At 37.4% G+C, this 16,706-nt stretch overlaps 2 protein-coding genes across 3 annotated transcripts in view; one reads left to right on the top strand and one right to left on the bottom strand.

The window, feature by feature from the left end:
• The window catches only part of LOC309507535 (uncharacterized protein), a 367,884-nt gene that overhangs the window by 306,961 nt on the left and 44,217 nt on the right, over positions 1-16,706 (top strand). The window lies entirely within an intron of this gene.
• hgfb (hepatocyte growth factor b) overlaps positions 133-16,706 on the bottom strand; it is a 32,065-nt gene continuing 15,491 nt past the window's right edge. For both annotated transcript variants that reach the window (XM_082181805.1, XM_082181806.1), the window contains 10 exons: positions 15,782-15,915; positions 13,325-13,418; positions 11,522-11,658; positions 9,311-9,343; positions 9,058-9,163; positions 8,112-8,186; positions 6,695-6,844; positions 6,483-6,589; positions 5,480-5,622; positions 133-4,307 (listed from right to left, as the gene is read on the bottom strand). In XM_082181805.1, coding sequence (XP_082037931.1) covers positions 4,125-4,307; positions 5,480-5,622; positions 6,483-6,589; positions 6,695-6,844; positions 8,112-8,186; positions 9,058-9,163; positions 9,311-9,343; positions 11,522-11,658; positions 13,325-13,418; positions 15,782-15,915 — 1,162 coding nt within the window. In that variant the 3' untranslated portion in view covers positions 133-4,124. The remainder of the gene's footprint in view (positions 4,308-5,479; positions 5,623-6,482; positions 6,590-6,694; positions 6,845-8,111; positions 8,187-9,057; positions 9,164-9,310; positions 9,344-11,521; positions 11,659-13,324; positions 13,419-15,781; positions 15,916-16,706) is intronic.

Genomic DNA, 16,706 nt, shown 5'->3' with positions numbered 1-16,706 from the left:
CACCTATCAAGTGAGCAAAAACTTTCCAGTTTCAGTGATGTGTGGGGAAAGTTTTTTTTATTTTTATTATTATTATTATTCTCTTCATCTTTATTATTGCTATTCGAGAGATACTTGCCAGATATGCAGAAGTAAAGGCACATAATATATTTTAATAAACACAAACAGGAAAGATGATAAATACTGTTGTTGGAGTAAGAGGTGAATAATACATTGAGTATGAATATTACTGTACATGAATATGTGAGACATTAAACACACTGTACAAAGACAACATTTTACAACTTTACATTGTCCGTAGCAGCTTAATATACATTCAAAAATGGACACCTGCAGTCTTTCTCACATACAGACATCAGAGAGAGGAGAAACCGATCGAATACACGCAAACTCTGATGGACCACAGGCTTCTTCAGACACACAGGGAGGAATTCAGAGTTTAAGCGCACCTGCTGATAGCAGCGTCTTTTGCACACACTGCCTGTCTTTTTCGTTTTGTTTTGGTTGGATTTTTGGAAGCCCATTTTTACACAAGGGGAAAAATATTATGCTTTGGTAAATCATAATTATGACAACAATTTATTTTGATGGTCCCTTTTGAACAGTCTGTTGAATGTAACTTTGCAACTACATGTCAACTAACTCTCATCAGAGTATTAGTAGACTGTCTGCTTAATATCTGCTAAATCTTTATTGTGATGGTCCTCCAACAGACATTATGACAATAAGTAACTTTGCAAGTACATGTCAAATTATTCTAACTCTAACCCTACCAGTCTACTAATACTCTACACTCTAATGAGAGTTAGTAGACATGTAGGTGCAACGCAACATTACTTACAGAATGTGTTAAAGTGACCATCAAAATAAAGGGGAAACTAAAATGATAAGATAAGTAACCCAGGACCACAAAACCAGTCACATGGGTACATTTTTCAAAATTGAGGTTTATACATCATCTGAAAGCTGAATAAATAAGCTTTCCATTGATGTATGGTTTGTTAGGATAGGACAATATTTGGCCGAGATACAACTATTTGAAGATCTGGAATCTGAGGGTGCAAAAAAATCGAAACATTGAGAAAATCGCCTTTAAACTTGTCCATTTATGTTCACGATTTTGATGCATTCACTCACAAAAATAAATGTTTGATATATTTACGGTAGGCAATTTACAAAATATCTTCATGGAACATGATCTTTACTTACTATCCAAATGATTTTTGGCATAAAAGAAAAATCGATAATTTTGACCCATACGATGTATTGTTGGCTATTGCCACAAATATACCTGTGCGACTTATGACTGGTTTTGTGATCCAGGGTCACATTTATGGCATATTTGTGACTTAAAAAGTGTATGTGATAAAAAGTCACAATTATGATATAAAAAGTCAATATTATGAAATAATAGGTGACAAAATTTACAAAAAAATCTAAATGGACACAAGTCCATTACTGTATAGTAATTATGACAAATAAAGACAAATGATTTCTTGAGATAATTTTGACTGCCATAGTTTGCCATAATTTAAAGTCATAATTACGCTTTTTTTATTTCAGTTTCGACTTCATCTCAAATGTAACTCATAATTAAACATTTTTGTCATAACTGACTTTTTATCTCAATTTTGATCTCATAAATTATTTTCTATGTCATAATTTTGTCACCTATTATTTCATGACATTTAATCTCATAATAATTATCTCAATATAATTTTTTTTACCAAAAGCATATTTTTTTTATCTGGTAGATTTCCATGTTTTAGCTTCCGAATCACTAAAGGAATTATGTAAATGAAGTAACAGTGCAACAAAAAAAAAAAATCTGTACTGTCATGCTCAATAGATGTACACAAATATCTCTTGAAATTAAAATTAAATTGAGTTTGTTGTCTACCGGGGAAGTTAATTGCGATAGGCAAATATTGGTGGGTGAATGATCGTGAATGATGCACACTGCAAAATGAGCCTAATTTGCATATATGTAAAAGGAGAATGTTTGCACTGAAAATAATGGCAATCACCTGGTAAGGGAATGCGACACAGGTTTCGCACCAATACACTACAATTTAATTTGCCCCCATTCCTTAAATTGTTCAGACCAAGCCGCTTCATCTTCCAGCAGCTTCAAGGTTTCTTTAAACACAGGTTTCGTATTGTTCCAACACAACTACACACAAACAAAAAAAGAAAACATTTGTTCTGATAAACGTTAAAGCCAAATGAGGTAACACTAAAGGACTCTTTTGCCTTGTATTGTGCTTTAGTAACACTAATCTCAATGTGTTCAACAACGTCCTTACATAAGGACTTGTGCCTCAGGACTCTTACAAATTAAACTCATCCTTCATTTTAACCAACATAATTAGCATCGGGAGTGGTTGGAATACAAACACTTACGAGCCATCACTCAGAGAGCTATTTGTTTAAGCCGACATGATTTTTGGAGGTAATTTCCCAAGTTGATTGTTTTTGGAGGCAGGCCAGCGTGAGAGAACGAGGCGCTCGCGGAATGAGCGATCCAAGACCACACAAGAAAGAAAATCACTCGGATTTATCTTACAAACGGCTCTGATCTGAATAACAGCTAAGTTAATCTGTAAATTTCCTTAACTGCCCTTTATTCCCGATGTGGCTCGCTTTGCTCTCTGTCCTGCAGAGGTGCACGTTTCGGCTTCAATGCATCTTTGCAACATTGAACGCAATCACACACGCTCCATTCAATGAACATAAAAAATATCCCACTCATTATTGTATTAAACACTTAGCGTACACTGACACAATGTGCATTTGGAGTTAATAATGATATATTTACATATATATAAAACCACCCAATGAGCACACATTACGGCACTGGGATGGAGGAGGCCACCGTCCCCTAACATCTTATAAAGGTCTATGAGACCTACAAAAAGAACTGGGAGTGATTACCCCACTCCCATGACCACAGTATTTACAACACACATTTCCAAATCCTCCTCTGAATTCCGCTCTAAACCAAACATAGTATATGGGAAACTCAGATGCTGATATGTTATGACAAGTGCGATATTTTTTTTCATTTTTTTTTTTCATGTCATTACAAGCAGGTCATGTCATCTCCATTCAGGCTTGTGGACAAAATATCAACAGTGGAAATGGATGGAACACCTTTGACTATATAAACACCAACGTTGAAGAAACGACGATCTGTAACGGCGACATGAGGAGGTGTTATTGAAGGACACAGTGACCTCTTCTCATGTGTGTTTTCAAGTATTATCAGGAGCATAAACGCAAAAAAAGCCTTCTGTGTATACTTTTACCCATAAGATATTCTACATTAAGTCTGCACACGCTATGCTAACAGCTAACAGCTAATACTTTATCGGGGGGCTTTTTGAATGACACCGTTAATGAGGGTTTTATATCAACAAGTACTTATAATCATAACAGCCCTCTTTCTCGATGAGGAGCGGCCCGAAATATGTAGCGGGTACGTCGGTCAGCTTTGAGCTCTTTTAAATGAGGGAACGGCAGATTCCTGTTGGGACCTCAAAAGTTTGTATCCATATTTCAAGTCCTGGTCTGAATCCAGACTCAAACTTGGGTTAGGTCTCTGAATCCAATATCCCAACTGAAGTCCAGATTGTTAGTTTGATGGGTAATGTGTGGGTTGAACATACATATGAATGCTTTGTAGCACACTGCAGCAAGATTTCTCTTCGAGGACTTGAGGTTTTTGGTTGGCTGCCAGGAATTGAGTTTGATTCTTGAAACAGATTCTGGCTACTCGTCCGCACTTTGGTCCAGTAGTCTTTATCTTTCCGTATGGCTAGTTGCGAATTTAGCCTTTAGAGACTGTCTTCCAGCGCCTTGCTCTGCGGTTCTGGCATTATTAGGTGTACAAATTGCTTGAATTCAGAGCAACAGTTTCAGCCTCAGTTTTAGCTCTTTGAGTAGTTTCTGAATATATGTTTCACGGCCAAGCTGGGAAAGTTCTCAAGAACTTTTTCAACAAGAGCTGTTCAGATGATCCTTAAATCAAGAAATAAACTGTCGGATTTATGGAGATTCTGTATTTGTGTTATATATCAGATCGTATGTCCGATCCTGCTCGTGTGATCTTAAAATGTTCTTCATCAGTTGTTTAGTTCTGAGTTTGGATAATTTTTGTACACTTTATGAATCCATCCAGTATAGAAGGCCACATTCACGAAAATGGCCGGTCGGTTGTGTCGGGCACATCCTCTGCCGTTTATGCTCACGCCAACAATGACTTTACTGTTACTCTCTTGGCATACTAGAGGGCCGCCATAGTCTTTCTGTGAGCATGAAAAAAAAAGCAATAGGACAAAAATAAATATTTAGAAATACATCCAAAGTGTAACAAAGGTAGAAGGTGGAAGCGATTAAGATAAACTCTACCGGTCAAAAATTTGGGGTCGGTAAGATTTTTTAATGTTTCCGAAAGAAGTCTCTTATGCTCATCAAGGCTGCATTTATTTAATTAAAAATACAGTAAAATAGTAATATTGTGAAATATTATTACAATTTAAAAGAACTGTTTCTATTTGAATATATTTTAAAATGTAGACTAATTTATTCAAAGCTGAATTTCTTCAGGGCACATTAATCTTTTTCCTTCAGAAATCATTATAATATGCTGATTTGGTGTTCAAGAAACATTTCTTATTATCATCAATGTTGACCTGTACAAAACAGTTGTACTGTATACTATTTTTGTGGAAACCATGAGACTTTCAGGATTCTTTGTGGAATAGAAAGTTCAAAAGAACATGTTTTTTTTTTTTACAATGTAGAAGTACTGTCACTTTTGATCTGTTTAATGCATCCGTGCTAAAACTTGGCAATACTTTATTTAAAGAAAAAAACTTACAGACCCCAAACTTTTGAGCAGTCAATCCAGCAGAGTAAAGGCCAATTTATACTTCTGCGTCGAGTGTACGCCGTAGTGTACGTCGTAGGCTACGCACGTAGGCGACGCCATCGTGAGCATTTATACTTCTGCGAATGTCTGTGAAACGGTAGTTGGCGCGGGTGGGTTTTAAAGTTCCACTGTGTTTACATTCCTCGCGGCTGTTTTGAGTTTAGGTCTCTACGAGCAATGGCGACTGAATGAGTCATACAGATGGCTGTATTTCCGCACTTCTTCAAGCAATCTCTCGGTCACTTGGTCTATTTCCATGGCTCTTCACTGATCTTCGGAATTTAAAAATGGCGGGCGGGCGGTGCAGAGTGCAGAAGATCATTCCGGAAATGCGTAGGAGGAAACGCGATGCTATCCAGCCGACCAATCACAGATCTTGCGGTCCGCGTCGCCGCGACGCGTAGTTAAATTTTTGAGGAGGTGCGCGTCAGGGTACGGCGAAGGGTAAGACGTATGGTACACGTCAATGCGTATGCTACGCCGTACCTTCTACGCGCACCCGACGCAGAAGTATAAATTGGCCTTAAATGTGATGAATAAACTCACCTCACACACTCCTTCATCCCTTCTGCCACCAGCACACAGTTTAGAACTAGTTATCGGAAGAGACCCTTTGTGAAGCTGCTGGCATCGTTCGTTGCTCACTATAGGCAGACTAACCCTTTTCAATGTCCCCTCATCTCCAGTGCCTAAAAAAGCCAGAAAAGCATATATTAGATAAGCTACAGTATGCAAGTTTTCACATTTGGCATGTTTGCTTGAATATGAATATGTGCCTTCAATCATCCTGCTTTCATACTGTTACTGTACATGTAGTTCCAAACTGCAAATCGCTTCCAAAATGCTTTCATCATCAACGTGAATACTTTTGGAAGCTGTTTATTATTGTAACTTGGCAACAAAACTAGAACTCTGAAGAGGATGTTTTGTTTTTTTTGCTCTCATATTAAATATTCTGAGCTTTTTTGGCACTTTTTATTGGATTTTTTGGGGGGGGGGGGGTTTGCCATGGGCCCAGGTTAATTACCAACTCAGTTCCCATTTTTTTAATTAATTTGAGTGTCGTTCTTTTGTGCGCACCCAAGTTTGGGTAATAGATTCACAACCAAACTTTGAACCAAACTTTGGTCAACTGAAGCTGTGTCTACAACAAAACCTCAAATGTGAAAACAACATTAGAGATGAGAATGGCGTTGAATTGTGAGCAACATTTACTGAGGCTGGTGCTCTGTACCCAAGTGTCTGTCTATGAGTGCAGACTCGGCAAAAGTGTGCATCGAGGGCGCATATCAATCACAAAGGGGGTGCTCACAAACACCCTTCTGAAACCTAAAATGACAAATGGGACGCCCTACGGTCTCATGGACTTAACGGACATGCGCACGCGGCAGCCATTGTAAGTCCACAAGACCGAAAGTGCATATGAAGTGTGCCATTTGGGACAGGGCCTCAGACGTTGTTAGGTTGGAGGATGACAGCAATGTTGTGTGCCTGCAAAGTTGTCAGGTGGTGGGGAGTCTCTGAAGACTAGCTCTTAAGTTGAACCTACCTTTGGTCTCACCCCAGCCGTACACAGAGCATATGGTGTCCTCCTGAATGCTGCAGTCAGCCACGGGCAGCTGAATAGTTCTGACACGCTCTCTTATAACCGCAGATCTGTGTGAAAGAGGAACAGAGAGGTCATTTCATCAACAACAAAGGAATAAGATCAGACGTGGAATACATTAATGATACACATATTGATTAATCGACAGGTCTTACCGAGTCAGTCGGAGAAGGGCGAGACTAGAGCCTTCAGGGCCACAGATGACGTGTGAGATTCTCCTCTCCTGTCTGTGAAAGTCATTCTCACCCGATTCGTTCAAATGGGATATACCAAGCCAAACTCTGTACTCTGATAGGTCAGGCACGCTGAGGGAAAAAGCATATGATCAAATTAGGGTTTCAAGTTTCGGGCAAAAAATATTTTAATTGAGTTATTTTCTCTTTAAGGTCATTTCATACATTTTTTTGTGACAATTGTTTAGTTAAAAAATGTTATGCCCATTTTTACAAGGTGTTTTTGTATGGAACACCTTGTATGGAAGCCTATTCCCGCCACATAAGAAAACAAACATATTTAGAATGAAAAGTCGAAATTAAGACTTAGTAAATCGAAATGCCATAATGTCACGAAATGTCACTTTAAAAGTCATGATGTGAGATTAAAAAGTCAAAATTATGACTCGCTGCTCATTGATCTGACGCGTCCTGACACAGGATGCATTGTGAACACATTAGGAGTATTTTAAACGTGGTTTTAGCTAGTAATGATGAAATTCTTATTCTTGAACTTCTTGAAATTCCCATAAGCGGAATGGCATGGAATAGCTGAGAGCAAACGCACTCTTTAAAGGATTTTAAGCAAGAACAAGCTTTGGTGCAGGAAGAAAAAAACGGATGTGGCTGCATGAGGTGGCAGTTTTCATTGAACAACTTTACTATGACTTTTAAAGTCATAATTTCGATTTAGTAAGTCATAATTTTGACATTTTTAATGCTCAGTTATTATAATTTTTTTATGTGCCGAGAATTGGCTTCCATACTCTTTAAATGTGCAATGAGTTATGGCACTTTGCATCAACTTTACTAGCAAACTGCATGTTTGCAAGTCCAATATAGTGTGTGGTTTAATTGCACCAACAACCTCTTTCTTTAATTAAAAAGTTCAGAATAAGCCAGCATAAATGGTCTTTTTTTTTTTTACTTGGCAGGATGTTAAAAAATTCCACTTGAAACAAACCTTGTTGTATTATTTTAATTTAATACTGTGAAGCTGCTTTGATACAATCTGTATTGTGAAAAGCGCTATACAAATATACTTGACTTGACTTGACTTGACTTGACATGTTACAGTACGTTTTCATAGTAAAATGAACTGTTTTTATCTCAAAAAGATCAAGCTAAGCTTGATTCTCCATTAAATTTATAATGACAATTCTTTTGTGGATATGTAGATAAATGGATGTCTCATGCCAAGAGATGCATGTTCTAAAAACATCCGCAGCTTTGATTTGTTGAGTTACATGCACGAGACAAATCCTGGAAGCCCGCTGATCATTGACCTTGTGACCCTGAGAATCCAGAGATCACGGTCAGGGCATGATGGTGATTGTGCAGCAAGGCTGGAGATAATTACCATGACGAGAAGCACTGTCTGTCTGTCAGCACCCACTCCTCCCTGACCAGAGAACCTCCGCACCAGTGAGTGCTCCTGAAGAGACCGAGAGACACAAGACAGTGAAGCATCTCCAATATGTGCCTCTCACATTATAAAACATGACAGCATAGGGCTTTACTTCTGAGAAGCTGTGCGAGCACTGACTTCAGAGACAACTGCACTTTATTTGGAGGGAATTGTATCTGCCTGCAATGTAGTATATTTATTGTATGATATAAAGAAAGTGAATACTGTTCACTTTCGTTGTAATTTTCCTGTAACTTAATCTAAATACATTGGAAAAACTTAAAAGTATCACACATTAATAAATCAGTAAACACATAATGCTATAAGATTAATTCTGTGCTCACGTTTAATACTTACATTTAGGGGTTTGTTACAACAGTAACATTAATAGTAATGTTAATAGTGATGCTTAATAGTGCACTGCTATTTTTAGTTTTTTCTTTCTTTCTTTCTTTCTTTCTTTCTTTCTTTCTTTCTTTCTTTCTTTCTTTCTTTCTTTCTTTCTTTCTTTCTTTCTTTCTTTCTTTCTTTCTTTCTTTCTCTGATGCCATATCAACAGCAAATGCCATTGTCATGACTCAACTCAGAGTAGTAGACATGAAAATAATCATAACAACAGAACTTTAATATATTTAAAATAATAAAAGTCTGTTTATGAGAATTTATTTTCTAATTTCTTTATGAAAAATTCTTGTTGTTGTTGTTACATTATATCATTTTAAGCAGGACATAAAAAAAAAAATGTTTTATAGTCAATGAAGTCTACAAAATCACATGCTTATTCTTTACCGTTCAATAAATACACATAGGTTAGTCTTGAGTTACCAATTCTTAGAACACCACCGTGTTTGTAAATTATATTATTTCAAATTACCTACATGTTTTGCAAATTGCTTACCCTCTCTGTATGCTGACCATCCAACTGCCTTCTTTAATCGGTACAGGCCCGCCACCGACAATTCTCACCTGCTTGTGAACAAAGCATGATGTCTTTGTAACCTCATCTGTGAAGAGAAATGAGTTTGTCAGAATACAGAAAAACATACAAATGCATAATGTGTTTATGAAATAATCTTTCTAATGTCATCCGAAACGAAAGAATATCAGCTGGAAAATTGCATAGCCAAACAACATTTGAAGGATGTGATTACCTTTTTGTGGCAGATTGTTATGTGAGGGCTCACCTAAAAAGGAAGGAAAAGGAACAGGAAGCTTATTTTTGTTCTAAGCAATGAATAGGCATGAGAAATGAAAAGAAGAAGTGGTCACCAGTGTGATGGCTGTTTAGAGTATAATTTGAGTGAAAGTGTGTGTGAGGTCTTTAGCACAGGGCTAGTCTTGGTCTAGCATGTGGGACCAGTTAGACCTGCACAGCATTGAAACTTAACTTATACATGTGAGTGTGAGTGTGACAGAGACAGAGGGAGTGCTGACAGTCCGAGCCACCTGGACTTTACACTCTTTAATTAAACTGAAGCCTCTGTGGAAAGTGTGTGCGCATGTGTGGGTGAGTGATTGATGTGCCGCATGTAGATTCATAACACATGGCCTACACGCTCAACACAAGTCTGCGGTGTCAGTGATGAGAGTGCAAGTCAACAGGAAGGCACATACGATACAGCAATGTGGGTACATAATGGTCAAAAATATGTTTTTTGTCTGTATTGTATAAATAACTCAATAGTCATACTTTATTAAGAGTGAAAAACTCAAGAGAAAGTTAGCAACGTTAATTAACTTAAGTATAAAACATCAAAATGTGTGAGAGCTGTTAAATGCTATGAACGAGTTCTTAACTCCATAACTACTCCAACTGATTCAGTGAATTAATTAATTACACTACTGTAGAAGTTTGGGGGCAGTAAGTTCAAGTTCAATAATACTTTTTCTTTTATTCAGCAAGGATGCATTAAATTGATCAAAAGTGCCAGTAAAGACATTTATAATGCTACAAAAGATTTCCATTTCAAATAAATGCTGTTCTTTTGAACTTTGAACTCATAAAATTAGGCATTGGAAAGTGTGTAAGTACATCAGGAGTTTATTTAAATAACACTTGCCTGACGGCTCATGCTACTGCTAACCCGTACGTCGAGGTCACTTCAGTGATTTGGAAAAAGCCTGTAAAAGTCCTGGCAGAAAGCGATGCATAAGGATGTAGTGTAACGACGCCCAGTTCTAGGAATGCACCAATATTTTGTTGGTAGTACAAGTTTGCAACAATTATTAGTTAACACTAAGTTGTCAATACTTCGGAAAAAAATAATACAAAAATTGGATACATTTCTATGGAGTGTTAAATTCACTAGCTTTTCCCTTACATGCAAAGGACTTTTACAGGCTTTTCCCAAATCACGGAAGTGACCTCGACGTCCGGGTTGGATACAAACTTGGATACATTAGCGCCTGCACTAAGCCATTCGGCTGATATCTCTAAATAAGCTCTAACTTTAATAATGTTCGACCAAGGGAAAATGAGCTTCTGGGGGATGTTTGGCTCGAGGTCATGGTACAAAGGTCCCTAGGTTGAAATTAGGTTGAACCATCCCTTTCAGAAACACAACTGTTTGAAACATTGATAATAAGAAGAAATGTTATTTGAGCGCAGCATTTTAGAATGATTTCTGAAGGATCATGTGTCACTGAAGACTGGAGTAATGATGCTGAAAATTCAGCTTTGCCCTCACTGGAATTAAATTACATTTTAAAATATAGTAAATTGTAAAACAGTTTAAATGGAGCCTTGGTGGGAATAAAGGTATCTTCAAAGATCATTAGAACATCTTTTAAACCGTAGATAACAATTACAATCAAATCAGTGAGTGAGTTGTGTGACTGACTGAAATATTTTTGATTTGCAATGGGTCTCAACTAATGGTTCAGACCCAATTTGGACACAAAGTAGTTCATTAAAAGGAACCGATTCAAACAAATGGCTTACCTATACATTATTATAATCAAGCCACTTATTTGCAACTTTGCAGTGGTTTACAGTCATAAATAAAAATGGTATTGGGAGTGTGTCTGATTAAAAAATATTTTGCTTTTCAAAATTTAGTGAAGTAAAAGTAACCATTTACATTTTGTATTGTTACTTTTGTAAATTTTTAAGTTCTGCTCCTACCTCCGGTTATTGTATGACGAGGTAGACTGTTCAAAATGAATAAAATACAGAAAGCCTAATGCAGCATCACAAAATACTATAGCTTTTGTAGCATTTCGCTTTTTGAGGTCAGTGGTTTACATTAGCCCCCAATTCCTCAGCCTGTGTTCATCTCTTCATGTTTCAAGTAGCACTTTTAGTGAACCCAAAGGTCTCAATCAGTTGGTAATGTCAGCACAGACGTGTGTTGCTCACTCACAGGGTTTGAGAGAGCAGTAGTCCCACGGGATAGATGAGCTGTTGGTATAACACCACGGGCCGTGTTTGTCTTTGTCCGGGTTTCTGCAGAAGTTCCCCGCCTGTTCAGCCGTCAGCAAGTCCACTTCTCTTTCGTTACTGAGAATGAAAACAAACCTCATCATTACAACTTTTCAGAACATGTGCAGGTTTAAAAGAAAAGTCTACATATAAACATCCAAAACAGGTGCATCATTCAGGCACATACAAAGTCATTTAACACTAATCAAACCGTCTATCCTGTGTTTGTAACAAGACAATACATCTAAAACCACTTAGTCCAAAGAAACGTCTTCCTCTTATAAGTTCATCTTAAGCCCCAGCTGTGTAGAGCTCCTCTCAGGAGGCAAGGTGAATTATTTAGCTTGTGCATTACTCATGACGTTTCCCTAAGCTTTTCCACATTATCAGTCAGATTCAGGAGGTTCCACAGATGTAAAGATGCTACAATTCTCCAAAAGTTCACCAGAGTCCAAAGGTGCTACAACGAAGAGCACAAATATGCATAACACCAATGATCTTCTTGCTGTGTTACTCTAGGGTTCATACAATGTAAACAATCTATGCCTAATGCCTGCCCGGCAGTGACCTTTGCAACCGGGCCACGGCGGCTCACAGGCTGCAGGCCAAATAAAGGAGTCGATTGACTTTGATGTGTTCATGGTGAGGGGTTAAGGTGAGGAAAGGGGTCAGAGGGTGGCTCTAAAGAATCTCGTTCCAGCTGGGTTGGCCTGCCTGTAATTTTTGGGGAATTGAGTCACCCCAACTGGTCCACGTTTACTATCAATTAGAGATCTTCAGAATGGGGGTCCTCCACTAAAACGTGTTTTTCTTCCTCGGAAAACTGTGAGGGTCTTATTTTTTCAACGAAGACAAACAAAACCTGACAATCCCTGCGCTTTGCATCAATGAGTTGGTGGGGGTTCTGGAAAGGCCGACCTTTGACCTGGAACTTGTTCATAAAACAGGGAAGTTATTTAACGCCACACATCTCAGGGTGAGTGTGGATGGCAGAAACAACACAGGCCTGTTGTGGAAGCGATTGGTCAACTCCTCTGAGACTTACAGTACACACACACACACTCACTGAAAACTGTGCCAATTCACATTAAGCACAGGCAAAACCATAACTGCATTAGAGGAAACAGACCACACCTGGCAGGAACATAAACCATAGCTATTTAACACTGCAGTATGGCTGTAACTAATACTGTGCATGCATATTTGATAGCTCCATATGCTTGTCTGTTTAAATATTTTAAAAAAACATGAGATATTTCACATAACATCGGTCTCGTTTATTCACTCAGTCTCACCAATTTAACGACAACTTGCAGCAGTTGACCCTTGAACCTAATGACAAAATGGAGTTGACCTTGCAAAGCAGCACAAAGGCATCATGGGATTGTCCTTGAGATCCTGCATCGCAAGTTGTGGATCTAGTTTGGTTTCCATGGAAACTGAGTGAATGTCCATGACTGAAACTATGCGCTGTACCACTTTAAATTATGGTTCTGCTTAATACTGGACTATATAAAATTCATAGAGAAAATTGTGTCATCTCTCATATCAAAAGACTATAAACAATCAATTTCTTCTGTCTAAATCTGAGTCTGTTATTTATTCAGTTTAAAGTTGAAGGGATTTTTTTTTAACCAAAAAAATTCAAATACTTTCTCACAGATTAATATGCAGAGACAACTTTAAATATACATTTCAGCTTTAAGTTTATTTTGCAGTCTAGACATGTATGGCCAGCTTTTACCTTTCACTGTGGTCTTTCCATGGAGCGCAGGGAATGGCTGAACGAGTTTTTGCCCGTTTGCCATTGTACGTGTCACCAATGCCCGTATAACACTCTGAAATAAGAAAAATTAGAAAAATCAAGAGATGCAGAGATTATAAAATGGAGAGTGCAGTTATTGTAGGCAACACAATCTTTTAAATTTTCTAAAGAAAATGTGAGTGGTGCTTGCAATCAAAACGCTTATCATTTTCAAGCAAAAAAACTATACATCAAATTGCTCAGAAAAGTAATATTTATGTTGTTAAAAGCATTTTTCCTCAACTGGCCACAGGTGTTTACTATTATTTATATACTTATAATATTTATAAAAAAATTAAACTAGCTTTTATTTCTATAACTTCTGTGATTTTGTTTTAATTTTTAATTTTGTTTCTATTTAGCTTAAATACATTTTTACTTCAGTTTTATTTTAAGTAGGCTAATTTTAGTACATCAACCTATTGGCATGGAAAAACATTTCTATTTTTCGTTTAAAAGGGTTTTCAAGTTTAAGTTCTTAGTATAAAACTTCAATTACAGAAAACATTTAAAAAAAAAAAATTCTAGTTAACAATTACAACACTGCCAGCCGCACAGTTTTGAAGAATGGTTCATGTCCCTAGCACAAACATTGTGGGATGAGTAACAAGGTAGAATTTATTCATTTGTTTGTTTTATGCCACGGCAGCAGCTAAGGCTATTTTCATGGCAGGAACATTGAGAAATCAGTTAAAAAATAAAAAACCTCTATGCACAAAAAGTGAAAGATGCAATGCAGCATGATCAAATATAGATGTTGTAATTATCCCAATGAGAGTTCTGCCTTTAATCAAACACTGTTAACCTAAAATTATGATCAAACTCTGCAAGCCAAAGTGCTTAAAGAAACACAGCGGGTTTGTGGAAACACATTGCTTATGGAAACACAGCAGGTCTCCCAGCGCACCACAAAAGTCGAGCTCATCCCAACGGCCTCGACTGGAGCGGCAGCTAAATCGATCTTAACATCAGCGCTTGTGCGAGTCCTTCTATGAAGCATCTCCTGGGCCCTGCCCGTCACACGAAGCTGTCAGCAGTGATTAATGCTTGACTCATGCTGTCTCATTCCCACACTGCAGCTCCTGCTCCCTGCACATGTTTCAGACAACCCCCATTAGTGGCCGTAGAGATCGGACTACAGGGACCACTGTGTACCGATGCCGAGACAGCCAAGAAAGAGCAAATGAAAGAGAAAGAAGGGGAGGGAGAAAGAGCTATGGCATTCTTGAGCATCATGAAACTAAATTATATAGATATTATGTCTTGCTGGGGAGGATTAATAAGAACAAAGGCAAGGACGTTTTTTTTGAGGGTCGTTTTGATATGCAAAGAAGGCATGACTTCAAAAGTTATTGCCTTCTCTTTTTTTTTACCCAGCCAGCGAAACAAAGTTGGAAGTATGCCAGCCATAACATCATGGAAAACAAGATCAAGCCGCTAGATTATAAACATGTTTCTTAAAAAAGCAAATAAGTGTAATAGGTTTTATGGTCACTGTCTGTAAACTCGCCAGGCGTACTGGAATTTCCGCTTTTGCATAACTCACAGTCACCAGTACAGAAATACACATCTATAGAGGTGGCAAAACCAGGGTCAGACATGTCACGGTACTTCAGAAGCAATTCAAGGGTTAAATGTCTCTGGTCAAGGACATGGTGACAGTGACCGACTTGAGATACTCTCTACCAATAAGCTACAGCTGCCACAGTGCTTTTACAAGATGATTTACATTTTCACTGAATCCACTGAATGTTCAAATGCATTTAGAAGTATCAAATATGCCTTAAATTTTAATAAAAAGGTAAATTTCCCCATGGATTTTCTGATAATAATGGATTTATGCTGATATTTTACATATAATTAAATGTATATCAATGCCCCTGTCTGAGCTCAGATTAGTCTGTAAGAATTCGTGTACAATAATGTGATCCACTGCATGACAAATATGGTTAAAAAGAACATGTTACTCTCTTGAACATTAGCTACCCAATAAGGTAATGCCCTTCCATGGTAGCTTCACTGAAGAAAAACAGTAGCCCTGTGTATTTCACAGACAGTGTATTTCCAATGCCATAAACCCGATTGTGTGTGTCAAGCAGACACTAATGACATTTCTGCAAGAGTTTATACAGTACATCTTTGTTTTGTACTTTGTGTTACCCAGTATATATCATTTTACTGTTCTTTAAGAACATACACTGTAACGTATTTGGGTGGATATGAAGTTAATAAATCAAGGGAGGTGAAACGGTTTAAACATTTGCCACATCTCGAAGCACACACTTTATCAGTATGCAATGCATGAGAACCGAAAAACATTGCAATGATACTACCATTCAACAGGAACGTCAAACTTTCTAATAAATATCAGACAAATATATTGTGAATGACTCTTACCTTCAGGTTCAGAGGTTGGAACTCCACAGCGAGGAATGTTTGTGCAGAACGCCACAGGTACACTGGGGTCAGTCGTGAAGCACCATGGGAGATGACGGCCGTCAGGATTCCTACAGTAGTTCTCCCGGAGATCCCTGCCGTGCCGACAAGTACTTTTAATCATACACGTATACACACACATCACACATGTTACTGTTACAGAGCATATGTTAAACAGACTGCGATTGAGCTTTAAAACTACAGATTTTGAAGAATTATCTGCATTTCTTGAAAATATAAACCAGTATGATGACAGGTAAGAATCTGGGAGAGGAAACATTCAGGTTTTCCTAGTGATGACAGAACCTGGCAGAAAGCCCTGCTGATAAAAACCAGCATACCTGGTGAACATATTTATTTTTGGGGGATGTACAATACATCAGAACTGGTTACATACAGTGCATATACATATAATTTAGGTTGATAATATATATGTATTAGTTGATATTGGCTATTTAACTTTGCATGCATCTTAAAATGAATATACAATGAATACAAAAATATATAAAATGAATATAAAAACAAAATAAATTATATTCATATTTTTTATGTAATGTAATGTTTATGTTTATGTAATGTAATTGTAATGTTGTGATGCCCAAATGTACTTGTAGAATTTAAAACTATTGATTTTATTGTATTATTATTATTATTATTTATTTTGACAAAATGGCATATATAGTATATATTTTGTTTAGAGCTTTTATTGGTATTCAGTCAGTAATAACAAATTATATAGTATATATCGTCTTTTTGGTATCAAGCAGAAGTCCAATATCGTTGCATCCCTATGTTTCTTGGATGCCTTGCCCAGAAAGGGATTCTTGTATACTGAAGTAGATTTTCCAGCAAAACTTCAGCCTACCACCTTATAAAAAGGCCATCA

The sequence above is a fragment of the Leuciscus leuciscus genome (assembly GCF_965113295.1).
Source record: "Leuciscus leuciscus genome assembly, chromosome: 10".
Classification (NCBI taxonomy): domain Eukaryota; kingdom Metazoa; phylum Chordata; class Actinopteri; order Cypriniformes; family Leuciscidae; genus Leuciscus; species Leuciscus leuciscus.
This window is presented reverse-complemented; position numbering and strand designations above follow the sequence as displayed.